This window comes from Hibiscus syriacus, unplaced genomic scaffold (genome assembly GCF_006381635.1).
Source record: "Hibiscus syriacus cultivar Baekdansim isolate YM2019G1 unplaced genomic scaffold, ASM638163v2 tig00110301_pilon, whole genome shotgun sequence".
Taxonomy (NCBI): Eukaryota; Viridiplantae; Streptophyta; class Magnoliopsida; order Malvales; family Malvaceae; genus Hibiscus; species Hibiscus syriacus.
Genome location: NW_024062670.1, coordinates 91,127 through 111,917, shown reverse-complemented (window position 1 = coordinate 111,917; position 20,791 = coordinate 91,127). Strand labels below are relative to the sequence as shown.

General features: G+C 33.1%; 1 protein-coding gene across 1 annotated transcript; it reads right to left on the bottom strand.

Moving 5' to 3' along the window:
* Positions 1-17,980: 17,980 nt before the first annotated feature.
* On the bottom strand, positions 17,981-19,702 carry LOC120116663 (transcription factor RAX2-like). The gene is made up of 3 exons (XM_039137084.1): positions 19,416-19,702; positions 19,186-19,315; positions 17,981-18,858 (listed from the first exon to the last, which is right to left on the bottom strand). The coding sequence occupies exons 1-3, from the start codon at positions 19,549-19,551 to the stop codon at positions 18,162-18,164; spliced, it is 963 nt and encodes a 320-aa protein (XP_038993015.1). The 5' UTR covers positions 19,552-19,702; the 3' UTR covers positions 17,981-18,161.
* Between the last annotated feature and the right edge of the window lie 1,089 nt (positions 19,703-20,791).

Below are 20,791 nucleotides of genomic sequence, written 5' to 3'. Positions count from 1 at the left end.
AGGCTCGGCTTGGGTTCCCCACAAATTCAGGACGAGGGAGAAACGCAGACAGAAGTAAAAGGGCCCTATTGGCAGGCTCATACCCAATACACGGTTATCCTCTTCGCATCTTTATTTAGTATTCGATGATGCATTTGCAACCAAAAGAAACAATATGGAGTATTTATTTAGTTGTCACGCATCAAGTATTATTTACATAATTAAATGTTATATACATGTATCTGTAAATAATTAAATGTTATATACATGTATCTCGAATGTTAGTATGAATTAAAGATATATAATGTTTTCTTAAGAGTTACATGTCCTCAAAGTATGACTGTTATTTTAAACTGGTCCATAAACTTTTAAATATTATAATTTTATCCTTAAACTATGAGTATTATTCTAATTAATCCTCAAACTTTTGAACATTTTAATTTCATCACCAAACTATAACTGTCATTCTAAATTAGTCCCTAAACTTTTTGAATATTCCAATTCCATCCCAAACTATACATTCCAATTCTATATGGGTCAAGGCTCTCATAGGTGATATGGGTGTTTGTCTCTCTCAACCTCTTGTAATCTGGTACGATAATACAAATACAATTGCAATGGTTGATAATTCGGTTTTGCATGCAAAAATCAAGCATGTAGACCTTGATGTTCACTTTTGTGCGTGAAAAGGTTGGCAATGGGATGCTTGAAGTGAATTATGTACATGCTAAGTTTCAAGTTGCTAATGTACTCACGAGTTGAGACAGACTCTGAAGGTGTTTTCCTTGAAGCAAATATGTGTTGATGGTCAAGGTTGCTGTTTTTTCCCCAAGAAGTTTGAAGAAGTGGAGTGAATGTTAAAGTGTGGTGCTAGCTGGTGGTTGTTAAAATTGAATTGTTTAGTTTGTTATTCAGTTAAGGCCCTAATGGTTTTAGTCAGGTCAAGCTTTATGTGTTGACCTGGTAGACTAATTTGGGCTATACAAAAAAGGCTTTCGAGCTTAAAGGCTAGATCATCTGCCAACATTTTTTTCCTCTTCTTTTACCCTAATTCCTATTTAATGCCCATCTTGTTCTTGCAGTCGTTCAATAATTGCTTCTTCTTCCACCAAGGTTCATGAACGCAGTAATTAATTGATCGATCCGTGTGCATGCATTCCTCTTGCCTCTTTATTTGCTATTGATATTCATTGTTACAGTGAATTTCTTTCTCATTTCTCTTCTTGTCCTTGTTATTGCTTACTGTAATATCTTATGATTTGATGGAGTTCTTTGATTCTCAATATACGTATTATACTAATCACATCTCTTGTTAATAAAGTAGTTAGATCAAGTTATATTATTATATGTTTGAAAAAAAACAAAATTTAAGTTAAACTAAGGTTGAAACTAATCACATATTTGGATGAAATAGGTAATGAAATTGAGATATTCAAAAGTTTGAGGGCCAATTTAGAAAGAGGGTTATAGTTTAGGGATGAAATTAAAATATTCAAAAGTTTAAGGACTAATTTAAAGTGAAAGTCATAGTTTAAGGATAAAATTGAAATATTTGAAGTTAAAAAGACCAATTTAAAACAAGAGTTATAATTTGAAGGCATGTGATGTAATTAACCCCCTTTCTTAATTGTTATTGCAAAACTTCCATGTTTTATTATTGCATCCAAATAATTATCAAGTACTACTAGCCAGGTTAGGTTTGTAAGACAGAAGCCCACGAGGCACCAGGTCCCATTCGTGTGAATTTGCAACGTGGTATACACGTGGCAGTTTATGATTAGAAAGAGCCCAAATGCCCACGTTCTCTAAATAGTGTGCATCACGTGGGCTGGGTGGAAGCCCCCCTTGACCCCTAGTTGGTTCCTTGGACAGCATAAATAGTTTGTCTCACATAAAGACAGTAAATAATGAAGCCTGTCTTGTCATATATTTAACCACTATTTCTCTTTTTGATTTTAACAATCAACGAATCAAATTGTAAAACACTTTTCATTTGAAGAGTTTGTTTTAAATTACGGTTTATAATTTATATTTTAAATTAATTAATAAATAAACTATCCATTCATTATCCTAAAGAAATCTAAAAGATACTCCATAATTTCTTTTATAAAAACTGGAGTTTGAAGAAGAAGCGTCCCAACTTGTATTATAAATAGACCTGATAATTTTTGTGAGTGATGAGGAAGCTGGGGTGGCTTGCTTTGTCTGGGCGTAGCTTATTCAAGTAACCGAGTCTTGCTAAGCTGTAGACTTTATGGCTTTATCTGCATTTGCACCTGCACCTTCTTATTTTTTCTGCTTCAGCTTTCAGAAACTAATATATATATATAAAGCAGATGTGTTTGTACAGTTGGTGAAAACAGGATAAGGCCGAGACAAGGAGGTGCAGGTGCAGGTGCAGATGAAAGCCATTTTGGTTTCCTTTTCTTAGACGCATCATATCTTTATCCATTTCACTTTCCATTGTAACTAGCTTCAGCTTCTGATATGTATGTGTTTTCCTGTTTACTTTTCAACTCCTTGATTTCTTGTGTTAGATTCTAACGAGGGCCAAGCGGGTTTGCAGCTTCAGGTCTTGTTTGGATAAACATCCCTAGCTAGCTAGGCTGGGGGCCGCTATTGAAGCTTTGAAGGGGCTTCGCTAGGGTTTCTCAAGCTTTAATTATGTCTCTTTCCTTTCTGCAACAGTCAGTAGTAATTTTGATTTGATTTTGTTGAAGAATAAATTAAGGTAATGCATATTTTCTAATAGGAAGCATGTGAATTAACATTAGGATCAAATTATACATTACTGATTTCCAAAGATCATATGATTCATAAATACCTGAAAGGAAATGTTTCTCTTTTTTTCAAGCCTGAAAAGGGAAGTTCTGAAATGTAGTGCACGGGGCTTCGGACTTAATATTATTTCCTTCGGGAAAACCACCAAATTCTACATATTGTCTTGAATAAACTCTCTAATTCAGCTTGGAAATACTGGGAGCTGTTTTTTGTCAATAACTCAATATTTTCCGAGAAGCAAACGGAACTGCTGTCTGCTGACGCCCTGGCTAAAGCAGGATCTGCTCGACTTTCTCCTTTGGTTGTTTGCTGATATTTTATTATTGTTCTGTTAATTTTTTTTTTCATTTATGTTTGATTTGGGTGTTCCTTTCTGCTAATGCCATTGGCACTTTTTCATTAATACTAATCCATTTTGCTGATATAAAAAAGAACAGATTTTATTTCTTCTTCTGTGGAGGGTGTTGGATCATAAACTTGATCCATTATGGGAGCCTAAACCCAAACCCAAACTAAATTGATGTCATTACTTACATCATTTAATTAAAGATGTCATTGCTTACATCATTTAATTAATGATGTCATTGCTTACATCAATTTAGTTAGGTGAGAGTTAGATATTTGTTGAATTTGTAATGGTTTAAATTAGTTTATTTGTGTGGTGTAGGATTGTTCTTGAGTAGTATAAATATCCCTTCCCATTTTAGTTTTAAGCATCAAGAAAAATTAAGAGCTTCTAAGTGAGTGAAGAAGCAAAGTCTTATAAGAGTGAGTTGTAGTTCTTGTTTTTGAGTGAGAGTACTCTTGTAATATTTGTTTGAGTTTCAATAAAAGTTGTTTGTGTGAGTGTTTTATTTCCAACAAAGTGGTATCAGAGCGAGTTGGAAAGATCGAAGGTCTCGACGAGAGGAATACGACGCCGCCAGAATTTTCTCAATCTGAGTTCTGACGCACCGCCACGCACCGCCGGAAGACTGCTGCCAGAAAATCGAGTTGATTCACCGAGTTGAGCCGAGTCAGCCGAGTTGGAGCCCTTGACCGAGTTGTCCAAGTCCCTCCAAAGTTTTTTTTCATCGTTCCAGATTCATCCGTGCAATCGGATTTTACAAAATCTCATTATATTGAGAGATATGGCAAATGGTATGGCACCATTCCAAGTTCCGACACTCAACAACAACAACTACGACAATTGGAGTATCAAAATGAAGGCACTTCTTGGATCACAAGATGTGTGGGATATCATAGAGAAAGGCTATAACGAGCCTGCGGATGATGATGCTTTTGCTACTCTTACACCAGATCAAAAGACAACTTTGAAGGATTCAAGAAAGAGAGACAAGAAGGCTCTCTACCTCATCTATCAAGCATTAGATGATGATGGTTTTGAAAAGATTTCAAGTGCAAGCTCTAGCAAGGAAGCGTGGGAGAAGCTGCAAACCTCTTACAAAGGATCCGAGCAAGTGAAGAAGGTTCGTCTCCAAACATTAAGAGGTGAATTCGAATCCTTAAACATGAAAGCATCTGAGTCTATTTCAGATTATTTCTCAAGAGTAGTAGTTGTTTCTAATCAATTAAAAAGAAATGGTGAAAAGTTAGACGATGTGAGGATAATAGAGAAGATACTCCGTTCGTTGGATCCCAAATTTGAGCATATCGTCGTGACGATTGAAGAAACTAAAGACTTGGAAGAAATGAAGATCGAACAGCTCCAAGGATCATTGCAAGCATACGAAGAGAAGCATAAAAAGAAGCATGAGTTTACTGAGCAACTCCTCAAGCTGCAACTCAAGGATATGCATGAGAGCCAACGCAATGATAGAAACCAACGTGGCCAAGGCAGAGGTAGAGGCCATGGACGAGGTGGAAGTCGAGATCGTGGACGAGGCTGGAATTACAGCAATAACAATTCCAACAATAACTATGAGAAAGGAGAAAGCTCAACACGAGGCCGTGGAAGAATTAATCCAAACTCAAAGTATGACAAATCTCAAATTCGATGTTATAATTGTCAAAAATTTGGGCATTATGCTTCAGAATGTAGAGCTCCCAACAACAAAATTGAGGAGAAGGCCAATTTCGTGGAGGAAAAGACAGATGGCAAAGAAACTCTTCTTCTAGCACGAAAGGAAACTGATGGTGGCCAAGCAAATTCCTGGTATCTTGACAGTGGTGCAAGCAATCACATGTGTGGAAGGAAAGACATGTTTGTGGAGCTAGACGAGTCAGTAAGTGGAAATGTTTCGTTTGGAGATGATTCCACAATAGCAGTGAAAGGGAGAGGTAACATTCTTATCCGTTTGAAAGATGGGAGACATTAATTTATTTCAAATGTCTACTATGTGCCCAATATGAAAAGTAACATTTTAAGTTTAGGGCAACTGGTAGAGAAAGGTTATGATATTCATATAAATAATTATAATCTTTCTATAAAAGATGATAAGAATAATTTCATTGCTAAAGTGCCGATGTCAAAGAATAGAATGTTCTTGATCAACATACAAAATGATGTTGCAAAGTGCCTGAAAGCTTGCTACAAAGATGCATCATGGCTTTGGCATCTTCGATTTGGGCATCTCAATTTTGGAGGTCTAGAGCTATTATCTAAGAAGGAGATGGTGAAAGGACTACCTCACATCAACCATCCTGACCAGCTCTGTGAAGGGTGTCTAGTCGGGAAACAATTCAGGAAAAGCTTTCCAAAGGAGTCAGAGACAAGAGCTAAGAAGCCACTTGAGCTCATCCATACCGATGTCTGTGGACCGATCAAGCCAAGCTCTCTCGGTAACAATAACTATTTTCTTCTCTTCATTGATGATTTTTCAAGAAAAACCTGGGTATATTTCTTGAAACAGAAGTCAGAAGTTTTTGAAGTCTTCAAGAAGTTCAAAGCAGCAGTGGAGAGAGAAAGCGGTAAAAAGATCAAAGCCATGAGATCCGATCGAGGTGGAGAATTTACTTCCAGGGAGTTTCAAGAGTTCTGTGAAGCAAATGGAATTCGTCGACCAATGACAGTTCCTAGATACCCCCAGCAAAATGGTGTGGCAGAAAGAAAGAATAGAACAATCCTCGACATGGCACGAAGCATGCTCAAAAGCAAGAAACTACCCAAAGAATTTTGGGCGGAAGCAGTATCGTGTGCAGTCTACTTGTCAAATCGATCTCCAACAAGAAGTGTATGGGGAAAGACACCGCAAGAGGCATGGAGTGGAAGAAAGCCTGGCATTTCCCACTTGAGAACCTTTGGAAGTATAGCCCATGTTCACGTACCAGACGAGAGAAGAACGAAGCTTGATGATAAAAGCGAGTTTTATCTTCATCGGCTATGATGCTAATTCGAAGGGCTACAAGTTGTACAATCCAGACAATAAGAAGCTTGTGATTAGTCGAGATGTGGTCTTCAACGAAGAAGGAGAATGGGATTTTAACTCTCATACAGATGACTTCAATTTCTTTCCTCAGTTTGAAGAAGATGAGCAGACAATGAGGGAGCAACTAGATGAATCTCAACAAGAGCTTGCAACTCCACCCACTTCACCAACATCTACCACTCAAGGAGACTCATCACCTTCATCATCGTCAAGTGGGAGTCAAAGTGAAAGAGTTGTGCAACGCACAAGAAGCCTTAGAGATCTCTATGAGGTAACTGAACGACAAGATAATCTTACATTATTTTGTTTGTTTACCGATTGTGAACCAGTGAGCTTTCAAGAAGCGGTACAAGAAAAGAAATGGAGAGATGCGATGGACGAAGAAATCAAGGCCATCGAGAAGAATGACACATGGGAACTTACCTCACTTCCTAAGGGACATAAGGCGATAGGTGTCAAATGGGTGTACAAAACAAAGCAAAATGCCAAAGGAGAGATTGAAAGGCACAAGGCGAGGCTAGTTGCTAAAGGCTATAGTCAAAAGGCTGGAATTGACTATGATGAGGTATTTGCTCCTGTTGCTCGATTGGAGACTATCAGACTAATCATTTCTTTGGCAGCTCAAAACAAGTGGAAGATACAACAGATGGATGTAAATTCCGCCTTCCTAAATGGAGTTCTTGAAGAGGAACTTTACATTCAGCAACCATCAGGCTATGAAGTCAAAGGGCATGAAGACAAGGTGTTGAAGTTGAAGAAGGCTCTTTACGGGCTAAAACAAGCACCAAGGGCATGGAATAGCCGAATCGACAAGTACTTCCAAGAGAATGGTTTCAACAAATGTCCCTACAAGCATGCTCTATATATCAAGATCAAAGATGAAGATATTTTGATCGTGTGCCTCTACGTGGACGATTTGATCTTCACTGGAAGCAACCCAAGCATGTTTAATGAATTCAAGGATGTGATGATGAAAGAATTCGAGATGACAGACATGGGGCTCATGGCGTACTACCTTGGCATTGAAGTTAAGCAACAAAATGATGGAATTTTCATTTCACAGGAAAGCTATGCAAAGGAGATACTGAAGAAGTTCAAGATGGAGAACTGTAAGCCAATAAGCACACCGGCAGAATACGGGATCAAGATGACCAAACATGAAGAAGGAAAAAGTGTAGATCCAACATTCTTCAAAAGTTTGGTAGGAAGTCTACGCTATCTAACTTGCACGAGACCCGATATTCTTCACGCAGTTGGATTGGTTAGTCGCTACATGGAATCCCCAACAACCACCCATTTTAAAGCTGCAAAGAGAATTCTTCGCTATCTGAAAGGTACAATTGACTTTGGCTTGTTCTATTCAGTTTCTAATGATTACAAGCTTGTTGGATATAGCGACAGTGATTGGGGTGGAGACATAGATAATCGAAGGAGCACTACTGGATTCGTATTTTTCATGGGAGATATTGCATTCACATGGATGTCAAAGAAACAACCGATTGTCACATTGTCCACTTGTGAAGCGGAATATGTTGCTGCTACCTCATGTGTTTGTCATGCAATTTGGCTTAGAAATCTATTGAAGGAGATTGGTTTGATACAAGAAGAGCCTACCAAGGTTTGTGTCGACAACAAGTCAGCCATTGCCTTAGCGAAGAATCCAGTATTCCATGATCGAAGCAAGCACATTGATATTCGCTACCACTATATAAGGGAGTGTGTTGCAAGAAAAGATGTGGAAGTTGAATATGTGAAGTCACAAGATCAAGTTGCTGATATTTTTACCAAGCCACTGACCAGCGAAGACTTCTTAAGATTAAGGAACCTACTAGGGGTCACGAGATCAAGTTTAAGGGAGGGTGTTGGATCATAAACTTGATCCATTATGGGAGCCTAAACCCAAACCCAAACTAAATTGATGTCATTACTTACATCATTTAATTAAAGATGTCATTGCTTACATCATTTAATTAATGATGTCATTGCTTACATCAATTTAGTTAGGTGAGAGTTAGATATTTGTTGAATTTGTAATGGTTTAAATTAGTTTATTTGTGTGGTGTAGGATTGTTCTTGAGTAGTATAAATACCCCTTCCCATTTTAGTTTTAAGCATCAAGAAAAATTAAGAGCTTCTAAGTGAGTGAAGAAGCAAAGTCTTATAAGAGTGAGTTGTAGTTCTTGTTTTTGAGTGAGAGTACTCTTGTAATATTTGTTTGAGTTTCAATAAAAGTTGTTTGTGTGAGTGTTTTATTTCCAACAGAGGGTCAAAAGCTCAAGAACCCTAGATAAGACATCAGCGTAACTTTGTTTTTTTTTCAAGGGTGGATCGAATTCAATCAAACTATCTCTGGAATTCTTCCATTTATAAAAAAAACCACACTCCCAAACTCAACAAACATGTCTTTGTGTAATAGTAATATTCCATCTGGTATTAGCCAATCTACAAAATTGATAAACATTTTTCTCTGAGAAGGAGCTCTTTCAACAATCTTGCGTCTTTTGCCCTTTCGTTTCTCACTCAACTTTACTGCATCGGAGAAGTTGTCGCTTTCTAGAGAACTAATAAGCTCGTGCTTGTTTGACATACGTTTCAAAGGTGAGCAGCTGCCCGCCTGCCCTGTTAGTATATATCATGTAATTCCACGCCTCAGCCTCACCAACATTTGCTGAACTAGAAATGGAAACTTATGATATACCGTTTTGACTGAATGAATTGATTTTCTGAGGACAAATTGGGTGGGACGGTTTGATGTAGGCATTTAACTGCTGCTTTTATAAATAAAATCACTTTCTTATCCAAAATAAAGCACAGCACCCACGCCTGTCGATGGTTGGTGCAAGCGGCTGAGTATTTTTGGTGGATCAACACTATTAACCAAGGTCAGTAATATATATTAGCCTACTACAAGTATATCTGATTATGACTTGATGAAGCAAATCCTGTCAAGTCTTCGAATGGAATTATACCTGGTTTACACCAACAAAGTTGCTCGGTACTCAAACCTTGCTTTTTATATTGCATGCATTGGCACCAAATTTGACAAGGTGCTTGTGGAAATTAAAACTGTGAAGTTCATGAATTAGAGGGGAAAGTAATAAAAGTACTTGAAAATTTTAGGCGAAGAGATCTCAATTTGTCATTGTTTAGCAAGTGAAATAGGGACTCTTTCAAGTCAACAGATTTTGTCAAGTACTTATAGTTCAATATATGATTAGGTTTTATGTTATAAAATGGATATTGAAGTATACTAAAACAAAATTATGTTATATAGTTTCAGTGACACTGCCAGTTGCTGTCTTGTTGCTATCTCAAGAATAACGCTCTACCTACGATCTATAATCTTCAATAATGTTGTGCGTGTCGTAACTTCGATTATGAAGTACAGTACTAGTTCTCTATTGCATTAATCTAACCACAATATATTAATAGATTCCATGAAAAATGCAATATGTAATGGTTCATTTCTTGCCATTACGATGGGAATTATATCCATAGTCCATTAGATGTTTTCTTCAAAACTTCAATTTGTGATTTATGTTTTCTTAGGAATAGGCATAAATCAGATTTTTAGTCATTCCAATTCTAATTAAAAAAATTATTCAATTATGATATGTCCCGATTTTTGTACGATATTCCTTCCTTCTTGAATCGATCTTGAATTTTAAGATAAAAATTTAATCCCAACCCAACCTAAATTGAATATCTAAGTTCTTTCAAATTTTCTCACTCAAATGTAGATTTTCTATTTAACTAAATAACTACTAGCAATCGAACTTTGACTAATTTATTAAATCTTAAAATCTAACTTTAAAAAAATTAACAAAAACTCTAAAAAAAAACCTTCCCATTCATAAAAAATTCCTAAACATTCACAAATGATAAAACAAAAAAAAATAGAAAAATTAAATACTTTCGAAACAAATATCACAAAGCAAATTGAACTCGATATGTAAAATTAAAAGCATTCAAAAATATAAATAAAAAATCAAGAGAGAAAATATGTAGAAGAGACGAAGAAATTGGAGAAAGAAAGCAAAGAAAATAAAAAGCAGAGGTTATAGGAACGACTTGGAGAGATTGTTTTTAGAGTAGAGTATACAAACGATCTCCTGATTATAATATAATACCCCTAATTTATATATGTCTGTTAATACGAGCTATAGATATAACATCAACTCAACTGACATTTTCCTGAACTTAAATACTTAAATTTTATTTCATTTAATAATTTTATTTTTGACTTTAAATTTTTTTCCTTAATCTTATAAATTTATAAAATATTGTTTCATCATTGAAAACTAATCTGATTTCAATCAGCAATTAAGCAGTTCAGTGTTGTTCATATCCAAATACAACTGTCTAATATTGGTTGATTTTAAACCATTTAAATTATAATATTTATACTATTCACTCATAAATACTATTAATATTAAAATTAGACAAAACTAAAGAAAATAATACTAATTACTATTACAAGCCATTTTAAAATAAATCTGATAAAGCAATCCAACAGATATAATGTACATGTCACTAATAAGCCAAAGTTAAGATGTTTTATTGATACTGTCAGTAGGTTTTATTTATTTTTTTTTTTGCATAAGATGTTGACAAGCTCCTCAGTTCACGACCTCTACTTTCTTCGAACCTACACATAAAAATCATAACGCGCTAAGTAAAACTTAGTGAGGCAGTAATATAACTAAAGTGATATAAAACCATAAATTTCATTAATATAAGAAACAAATTGTAATTTAAATAAAAACATTAAACTTCAAATCGGGCTAGTCAAACCGTTTTTCCTTCTGAAAACCTAAAAACATTAAAAATTATGTAAGTCATCATTAAATATCATAAATAGCTTTTGTTCTTAACATTCGAACATATTTCATAACTTTCTTTGCAAGTCTATGCTCTTTTCTTTTATATATTGTCATAACATTCACACTTACTATTATAGCCCAATGTATATGTAAGAGAATATAAGATACGTGAGTTTAAGGTGCGCACTAGGCACAACACGGTGTCGAATCATAACTGAAATTGAGATATGATGCACTTCAATGCAATCATAACCTGAGCACCAACGCTGCTGAACATTGATACACGAATGTACCAAAGCTGATCTGATAACTGATAACTAATAAGCACTCACTTTAACACTTGATTATTATTATTATTAAATCAAAATATAAGCCTCACTAAGCTTTAGATTTAAATCATTTGCCTTCCACTACTTTCAATATACAATTGATCAAAATTCTATATTCTAACAGTTTGCACTACCTTCAAACAAATATTATTTTGTATTAATTAATATACTGAAAAAATATTTTGTTTGCTCTAATGAAAACTAGACTCCAATATGAATCTAACCATATAAGGCCCTTCGTCTAGTTCCACTTGTACAATTCATAGTGAATTTTCAAAGTTGACTGACAGAAACTGTTTCGGGCAGAATCTACTGTCCTATTTTTTGACCTATCACCGATTAAAAATTCATATCTTTTTGTGTACACCCCGAAATCAGTCAATGTCTATTTTAAATGAAGATATATTAATATACGAAACTAAAGGTATAAAGATCATCTTCTAATCAATTTTGCATAATTTATGGTAAATTTCTAAACTCTCTATTCGAATTCAAATTTCTAGACAACTTTCCTTAGTTAGCTTCCTTAGCTTAATTTCATAATTCTGTAAGCTTAATAAATGGATCTTTAGGCTAGAATAACAATTCACATAACATTAGGAGTCACTTATTACTATTGTAACTCTGTCACTAACTTATCACAAGCCAATGTTTGTACGAGAGCACAAACACGAATTAAATGCACGAACCTTTGCCACGCTATCGAACCTTCTCCATGATAGTCTCCTCGATCCCATAATTTTTTCTTCCCTTCAAGCTACTTGAATCACTAGATTTACCTTGATCTGGCGACAATATATAATAAAATAAAATATTCAAATATATGTTAGCATCGAACTAACATAATCTAAACTTAAATATAAAATTCGATAGAAATAAATCCGATACTTAAATCGATATAAAACTAAATTGTACTTCCACCTTAACTTTCAAACTTCTCAAAATACTTATTTGATCCTATGAATATTTATTTTCACTATCAACCCTTCAACTTTTTCCAATTACACAATCAAACCACTAATTATGAATTCTTTCTAGAATTCACCTTAACTTTTCTTTTAACTTCATAATGACCCTTCACCATTATGATGATATCACATTAATAACATAAAATTTCCAGCACCTCAATAAAATATTCAAATTAATACTTAAACATTCAAAAGTTTGCAAATCCATCCTAAACTTTCTTAAACTTTGTCAATTCAACTTCCAATCTCTGTAAACTTGTAATTTGATTTAAACTTAATAATTAAACAAAAATGTTAGCAAGCTTCCAAAATTTCCAGAATCGTCCTAATTTACCTAAATGATACTTCTATATTTACTAACTTGCAAACAAGTCCCCATTTTCTTATAACCTTTCGAATTCCAACCCAAAATTTTACCAAATTTGCAATTTGGTTCCAAATAACTTTCCAACTTAATTTTCTAGCTTCTCAATACTGAATATTATCATTGAATACTCCAAATATCACATTTATTCAATAAGGTCCCAAAATCCTTTCTCACATTGATCCAAAACAATCTCCAATTCACATGGAATACTTCTAATATCAATCCTAGACCATAAGAAAATTTTCAACATTTCCCCCCTAATTTTCTTCATGTGGTCTAACCTATCCAAGTACATAGGGCTTGATTTCCATTCAATTTCAAGCATGAATTCAACCTCCTAGCACTAAATTCATGTTATTCCAATCATCACATCATCAAATTCAATAAAAATTCAATCAACTCTACAAACCCTAACCAAGGCCTAACATGATTTAAGCTTCTACACTTGATTTTAATCATCACTCATGAATTAGAATTATCCAACAACTTCAATAACTTAAAAATATTCCATCAAATCTTCAAAACCAAACATGTCCTTCAACCACCCAATTCATGAATCTCAACATCTAAGCATGATTTCCATGTAATTTTTATACCAAGTGATAGAGAATTTCATGTAGATTAATTCTCTATCTAATTCCTTGGGCAAAGATGAATCAACTTGGGTTTGAATTTCTAATTTGGCCATGCAATTTTTGAAAATTGCATTTTAGTCACTAAAGTTTTACTGTTCAGTCAAATCTAAAAAATTACACTATTCTAAGCCATATTTATCTGATATAAAATATGAAAATAATATTTCCAACCATTTTCTAACATCCTTCAAATTTTCCTAAAATTCTGCTTTGATCTGATTATCTGATTTCAATACCGAACTTTATCGCTTTATAGCTTTTAACACAAATCTCGTACTGAAAATATGATTCCCACAAAAATTCTCTCTTTAGGCCAACCTTTTCATTTACGAGCTAAAATATATAATTTTTTAAAATTACATTTTTGGTCCCTAAAATTTTACAAAGTTTATATTTTTAACCCTTAAACTTTCAAAACTTACATTTTAGTCACTAGTCAAAATTTGGGGTATTTCATATAAAATTGATTTGTTGAGTCCCATGATTATTAAAAGTTATAAAATTGTCATCTAATTATTTATTATGTTCTGAACTCATCATTTTCCGTTAAAAATTTAACAGCAGTCTGAGATGGACGTTGACCTGCTGATTGAGATATGATAAAATCTGATTTCGTAATCTCAAACGACTATTATATCTCATTCAATATGTTAACATCCAGATCAGACGATCGTTAATTTTTTAACGAAAAATGATAAGTTTGGAACATAATAAATAGTCGGGGACCATTTTAAAACTTTTAATAGTTATGGGACATAACAAAAAATATCCTATAATTAGAGGGTTATTTGTGTATTTTACACTTTTTTAATAGTCTAGAGTGATAATAAGGTATTATCTTGTGGAATATTTCTTAGTCAATTAACAATACGAACACATATTACATATATAAATGCTCAAACTCAAGTCTTCTAAAAAGAATAATATTATGAGACGAGAATAACTACGATGATGAGAAAATTAGGAGGAAATGAAACTTGAAAATTCTAAATAATATATAATTGATTTAAAAGTATTCAGAGTTGTTTTATTAGATTAAAGATTATCACATTAAATCCGGTTTTGATTATATTTTTCTTAAGATTTAATGATCCTGAATTGGAAAAAGTCAACCCTCTAAAAGCAAATCAAAACTTATCGTGTCCAAGTTATTTTTCAAAGTTGTAAACATTTAAAAAATAAATTTAACTTTTAACGTTTACATATTTTATCAAATTAACTTTAATTTCTTTTAACTAAATTTTACTATCAACCTTTAAAAAATGAAAATACTATTTTTTAAATAAAAATACTAACTTTTCTAACATAGTTGATATAATCGCTTGGTTGGCAATTTCTTTTTAAAAAATAATTTTTATAATAACATTTTTTATTAATATGACAATATAAAATATATGTAGATTATCACGTTAACATAATTAAAATTTAACATTTCACTTATTTTTCAAAACAAAACATAATTTTATTTTTATAAATATTAATGGTAAATTAAAAAATAACTGTTAAAATAATAGAGAAACTTAAAAATATTTTTTATAAATCAATGATAAATACAAGGTAGTATATATTCAAATACTTTCAACTATTTGACAATGAACATTCATATTCCTGCATATGCGATGCTCGAACCCAAAACTCAAGAACTAATAAAAAATCTCTTAATTACTGAGAATTTTTTATTCATGCATAAATATAAAAGTGTTAAATTCCTCATTTTGTGTGATTGTATTGAACTTACACATATGAGTTCCCGATTTCTAATTCGACTAAGTTTGCCAAACTCCCAATTTTTCCTCAAGAGTTTTTCAATGGGTTATGTCATGTGGAATTTGGAGTTTGAAATTGAATGAAGAAATTTAATGGATGAATGAGAAGAAATTAAAGCTATCACACTTGCTTTATGTTTTATTGTTAGAAATAAACAGTTAGTTTATTAGCCCTTTTCTTTAACATATATAGTTTCAATAATAATTCTCATATTTCCTTTCTTACTTATCACTCTTCACCTCTTCTCCTCCACCGTTCTTCATCCGGCCATAATGCCTCCTTTCTCACATTTATTACGTTTTCAAGTGCTTTTATTAATGCCTAATTCATCAATCTGTTTACATCCTACAGGCATTGCTTTCATTAAGGACCCCAATGGTTATTGGCTGATTTGAAAACTACTGTATAGAGCATCACCAAATTCTAAACTCAGGACTTTGTTTAAAGGTTTTAAAAATCTCATCACTTGACGACTTTTTTGATCATATGGAAACCTTGGGCCAAGCTTCTTTTGAACTTTGAAACTGTTAACAAAGTTGAAGTGGTAGTCCATTAAGTAGAAGAACTTCAAGGATTGAACCAAGGGTTTTGAAAACTTGATTGCAACATCATTTACAATATCGAGGAAAATGGAGTTACATGATCTTCCAGGCTCACACTTCAAAATGTGATGCCTAATGGGCTTCATTTTTCAAACAGAGTTGGTTAATTTTGCATGCAATAAATTATTTCCCGTTTCACTTTTTACATTGCGCTTCATTTCTCCCTAGGGACAAAATTGGTTGTTAAGCCGTCAAAATTGGGATTGATCTTTTTCCCAATCCCAGTAATATTTAATTACCTCTGAAGTTGAAAGTGGATTATAATTTGCATAATGCCCGAAGATTAGAGGTTGGCGTTAACGAATAACCTCTTCATTATTTATCCTGGAAAAAAAATTAATAATATTTTATTTGTCAGTTGTCAGTAGGTATCACAATCGTTTGACATTCGCAAGAAAGATTATTGCTGTATACTAATACCAATGTATTATAACGAAAATACCAAATTAATCTTTACCATACAAAATTATAATCATAGATTTCAGATCGGAACAGTGTGTGTTTGTTTACAAAATATAAAAGGCTGGCTGGATCTCACGGAACAGCGATGCAGCCTGACAGAGATTTTGTGATGATGCAATTTTGGAGCTCATCGGAGTGTTTCCCAATGGGGATTCCCTCTCAATCATTTCCAATGTCAACACTCCAAATTAAGCCCTTCTTCATACATTTTCAATTTTGCCATCCGCAAACATGATAACATTAATTAATGTCTATACAGGTTCCAGATCTTTAATAATTTACTTACAAATTGAATTTTATTTAAGTATTTTCCCTCTAATAGCTAACATATAGTAATTAGTTGTTGCATGATGGTCTCTTGCTTAATTAAATGAAGCTCTAGAAGTAGATAAAAGAATGTCCAAATTTAGCAAAGCATATGTCATCACATCTGCAGATCGTTGTTTTCAAGGTAATGAACCAGAGTATAAGTGTCTGTAAAGGTTCTGTAACAAACACAAACTTATTAAAACAAATCTGAAAGTGATTTATTTCATACTAATACCTTAATTGAAGATTTATTGTTTATTATTTTATTTGTGGTTCAATGGACGAAATTTTAAAAACCTTGTAGTATATCCATATAGCTTTTGTTATTGCAATATTTTGTATCATATTATGCACTCTAACCATTGGAGCATACAGCAATAGTCAGACTCATATCCTGTCCTGAATCCAAGCTACTACCAACCAAAAGAAAACCTCGAATCATACTTAGCTTTTCAAAAGGTGATGAATCGAAGCCAACTAATTTCAAACAAACATTTGAATTGTTTATTGTTACCCCCATGAACACGTATGCATGGAGTTGATGAACTTTTTGAATTCTTTAAAATCGCTTCATTTATATTTAGACTTAAGGGTATTTAAACTTCTCCTACTTTTAAAATATAAATTAAACCTTTCCGTTTTTAATCCTCAATTAAGTTCTTATAGTTGAAAGTTTTACCAACTAATTGTTTTCTCTATTATTTTTCGTTAAATCTAATAGTTTTTTAATCATACGATATCACACATCACATCAAAATATTTTCAAGTGTTTTTTTCTAAAAAAATTGATTTTTAATAAATATTTAGATTTTTATAATTATTTTAGAAATTATTTAATTATATATATATTGCTTGATAGAATTAGATGTATCACATGATACTAATATCTTATAAAAATTATTAAGACTTAATAGTCAAAATTAATTTTTAAATTTAAAGTTTTAATTCATTTTATTTCTTAATTCGAAAGTTTTGTAGATATAAAAAAGTGAAGAACTTCATTGATATATTTTTATAGAAATTTGAGTGTCTTGTAAGCCTTATATTTATACACCTAACTAAAGAGGATTGAGTTAAAAAAATAGAATTAAGTTATTTTAAAGGTTTGGTTCCTCCATAAAATTCCAAAAATCTCCAGCATCGCCATATTGTTTTAAAATACACGGGAAACAAGTTTCCAGCTTAAAAGTCTGACATTGTTCATTAAAATAAGGCTCTGGGTCTTCAATATTTTAGACAAACAATGCCAGAAGAGAACCTAAAAAGATACTACTGCCATTCATTGGAAGGATGCACAATATTGTTTTCTGAGGATTATGATTGTATTTTCGAGGATACTTAATCCCTGGCAAATGACTTGAAAATTCACAGAAAGACAATTATAAACAAAAGTAGGAAATACAGCATAGAACAGTGCATGCTTGGTTTAACTTTATCCCAGTGATTCTTTGTTCTTGAATGATGATGATTACTTGTCTAGCTTTCATAAACACATAATTTTTTTTATTGGAGGGGTTGCAGTGAGTGAGAGGTTCGTAGAACAATAGCACCATTATCACCTCTCTAAAGCAGTAATGTGCAAAATATATATAAAAAAGAGCTTTAGAGCTTTTACCATGTACTGTCAAAAGTAGAAATGTTTCATTTCATCATAACACAAAACCCCAGAAACTGAAAGTCTTGAATCTCCAAACACTATCAAATCCATCAATCCAACCTTTGCCCCTTACCCCATCAAATCTTTCTGATTTTACACCTGCAGTCAGTGGATTCAGTAGTAGTAGTACATGACTTTCTCTTCTGTCTTGTTTTCATCAATGAAGTTGTCGCTACAGCCATTATTACTGCTAGAGCTAATCAACCTCTTAATCTCTTCAAGATCTTTGTTGAAATTGTACCCACTTGGCTTCTCAATCCATTGGCTAACATATTCACCTCTAGTATTGGTGCCATGGTTCAACATGAACTTAAAATCATCTCCATAGCTATTAGAGGCACCAAAACCCTGGAAATTGCTCATGTCTTCTTGCTTGATCTCTCTCCCGTAGCTGATGTGGCTAGAGCTTCCATCAGATGAACTGCAGCTTGGTTCTCCACTCCCAAACATGAGAAAGTTTTCTTTCGCTGGATAATACTGAATGTAACTCATCAAACTCTCCGAGGTGTGAATAAAAGAAGAATTGGTAGCAAAGGTAGGGCTTTCATTGTTCAAAAGATCAGGTTGAACCGATGACATTGGTTCAAAGGCTGTGAAAGATCCAGTTGGAGTGTAATAACTAGGGCAGTCTTTGTATAGAGATGATAATGTAACAAATGGAGTTTGATGAGAAGGTGGGAATGCTGGTGGTTTTCTCTGGGATTGAGAAGTCATAGTCATATCCATGAGTTTCTTCTTAAGCTTGGTGTTCCAGTAGTTCTTGATATCATTGTCTGTCCTTCCTGGTAACTGAGCAGCTATTATTGACCATCTGCAAATTGCATGTTGGGAAAGAAAAACGTTCCATTATAAGTAAATAAAATCTATGCTTTTTTTCTTCTAAGAGCCTAAGTAGATAATGGTGTTCAAATTGGACTTGGCATGCAAGCAGAAGAATAAACGAGTAGTTTATTTTCCTTGTTACCTTTTAGATAAAATTCATTAAATATTCTTCCTTCATCAAGGCCGTTGATAATTTTGGTTAAAGTGAAATGATTGACACCCTTTTTGGAGGTTGTTCGTTTATAGTTTTAAAATTTTCTTTGGGATCATGAGCAAGTAGGAGAGGAGGGAAGGAAGAGTTAAAACGAAAGCCTACCTGCTTCCAATACTGGCAAACAGGCTGCAGATAATCCTATCTTCTTCATCAGTGAAATCACCATGTTTAATGTTTGGCCTGAGATAGTTTAACCATCTCAACCTGCAGCTCTTCCCGCATCTTTTCAGACCTAATATAAAGACGACAAAGATTAGCCAAAAAACCAGAAGAAGGAGAGAAAGAGAGAGGCTATAGATCTGTGTTGTGATGATAATAATATATATGTTTACCAGCTTTGTGAGGGAGAGCAATCCAATTCCCACCAGTTCCAAATTTCTCAATGTAATCCTTCAGCTTTGAGTCTTCTTCAGGAGACCATGGCCCTTTCTTCACGTTAGCCTTGTCGCAGCAAGGAGCCCTCCCCATCTCTCTTTGATCTTCCCTATGTCTCTTAGATATATACGCCGACTTCTTCAAGAAACTAAAGGATCTCCCTTTCTAAGTAAACTTTGATGCAATATGAGAGATTTGGCGTGGTACCTCATGCCTTTTATTAACAAAGACTGGTTACAGTAGGGGGAAAAGAGAACATCTTTAATTATTAAGTTTTTCAGAGGTACATCTAAAGTCAGAATGATAGGCACCTTTCATCGGTTTCCAACTCCTACATGCTAATTACTAATCCATTGTATAACCTTCCATTTTCATTTTATTATGTTAAAAATTTGAAAATGAGAAAGTCAAAATTGAGATTAATATAAAACAAGTTACACAAAAGAAATAAATTTTAATATATAATTATTAAAAATATAAATATATAATCTAATATATATCGAACTCAGTATATTTAAAATATCACTCTTTCGGTATCTATACGACACATAATTTTAAAATCTAAAGTCTACTCTATATCTATATAAAAAAATAACATTTATCACCAAAATCTTTATTAAATAATAATTTTTAATTAAAGGAATTAATCATCAAATGATCTTCGATTAATAAACTTGTAATAAGATCTAACTCAATTTCTAAATAAAATTTAATTCAATATTTAATCCGTCTTTATATTTATTTTTCACTTTTTCTTCCTTTCATTAAAGGCATATGATAGAAAAGGTAAAAGTCAAACCCCATGACTATTGTCCACGACCACGTAAATAAATATTTATTAGTATCAAAACTACCTGGCTTCAACTTGTCCACAAAATCATTATATTAAAACATTTCATTTTTGAATTTGAGATTGATAAGATGTACATTATGGAAATGCCATTTAATAATTGAAACAATAAAACTATCTACTTATAATATTTAATCTTTATATCACTGTTCTTAAGGAAAATTATAATACATATATAATTATTAGTTGTATACTATATATAGTATTAAACTTTGACTACATACGTCAATCATGATATATTATTTCCTTGAAACTGGTTAAAGAATGTGGAGTTATTAGCATTAATTACCTTCTCTTAATTTGGTTTATGCATTTATATATTATACACAACACCTACTGTTTAATTTGATAATGTATAATTTTATGTTGCTCAATTAATTCAAATATGCCCTTTGACTTGAGGAGTTAATAATGAACACAACGGTGAAACGGAGGGTCCCCATGATGAAATAATTTGTCCGGAATTTCATGTGTTCAGGTGTC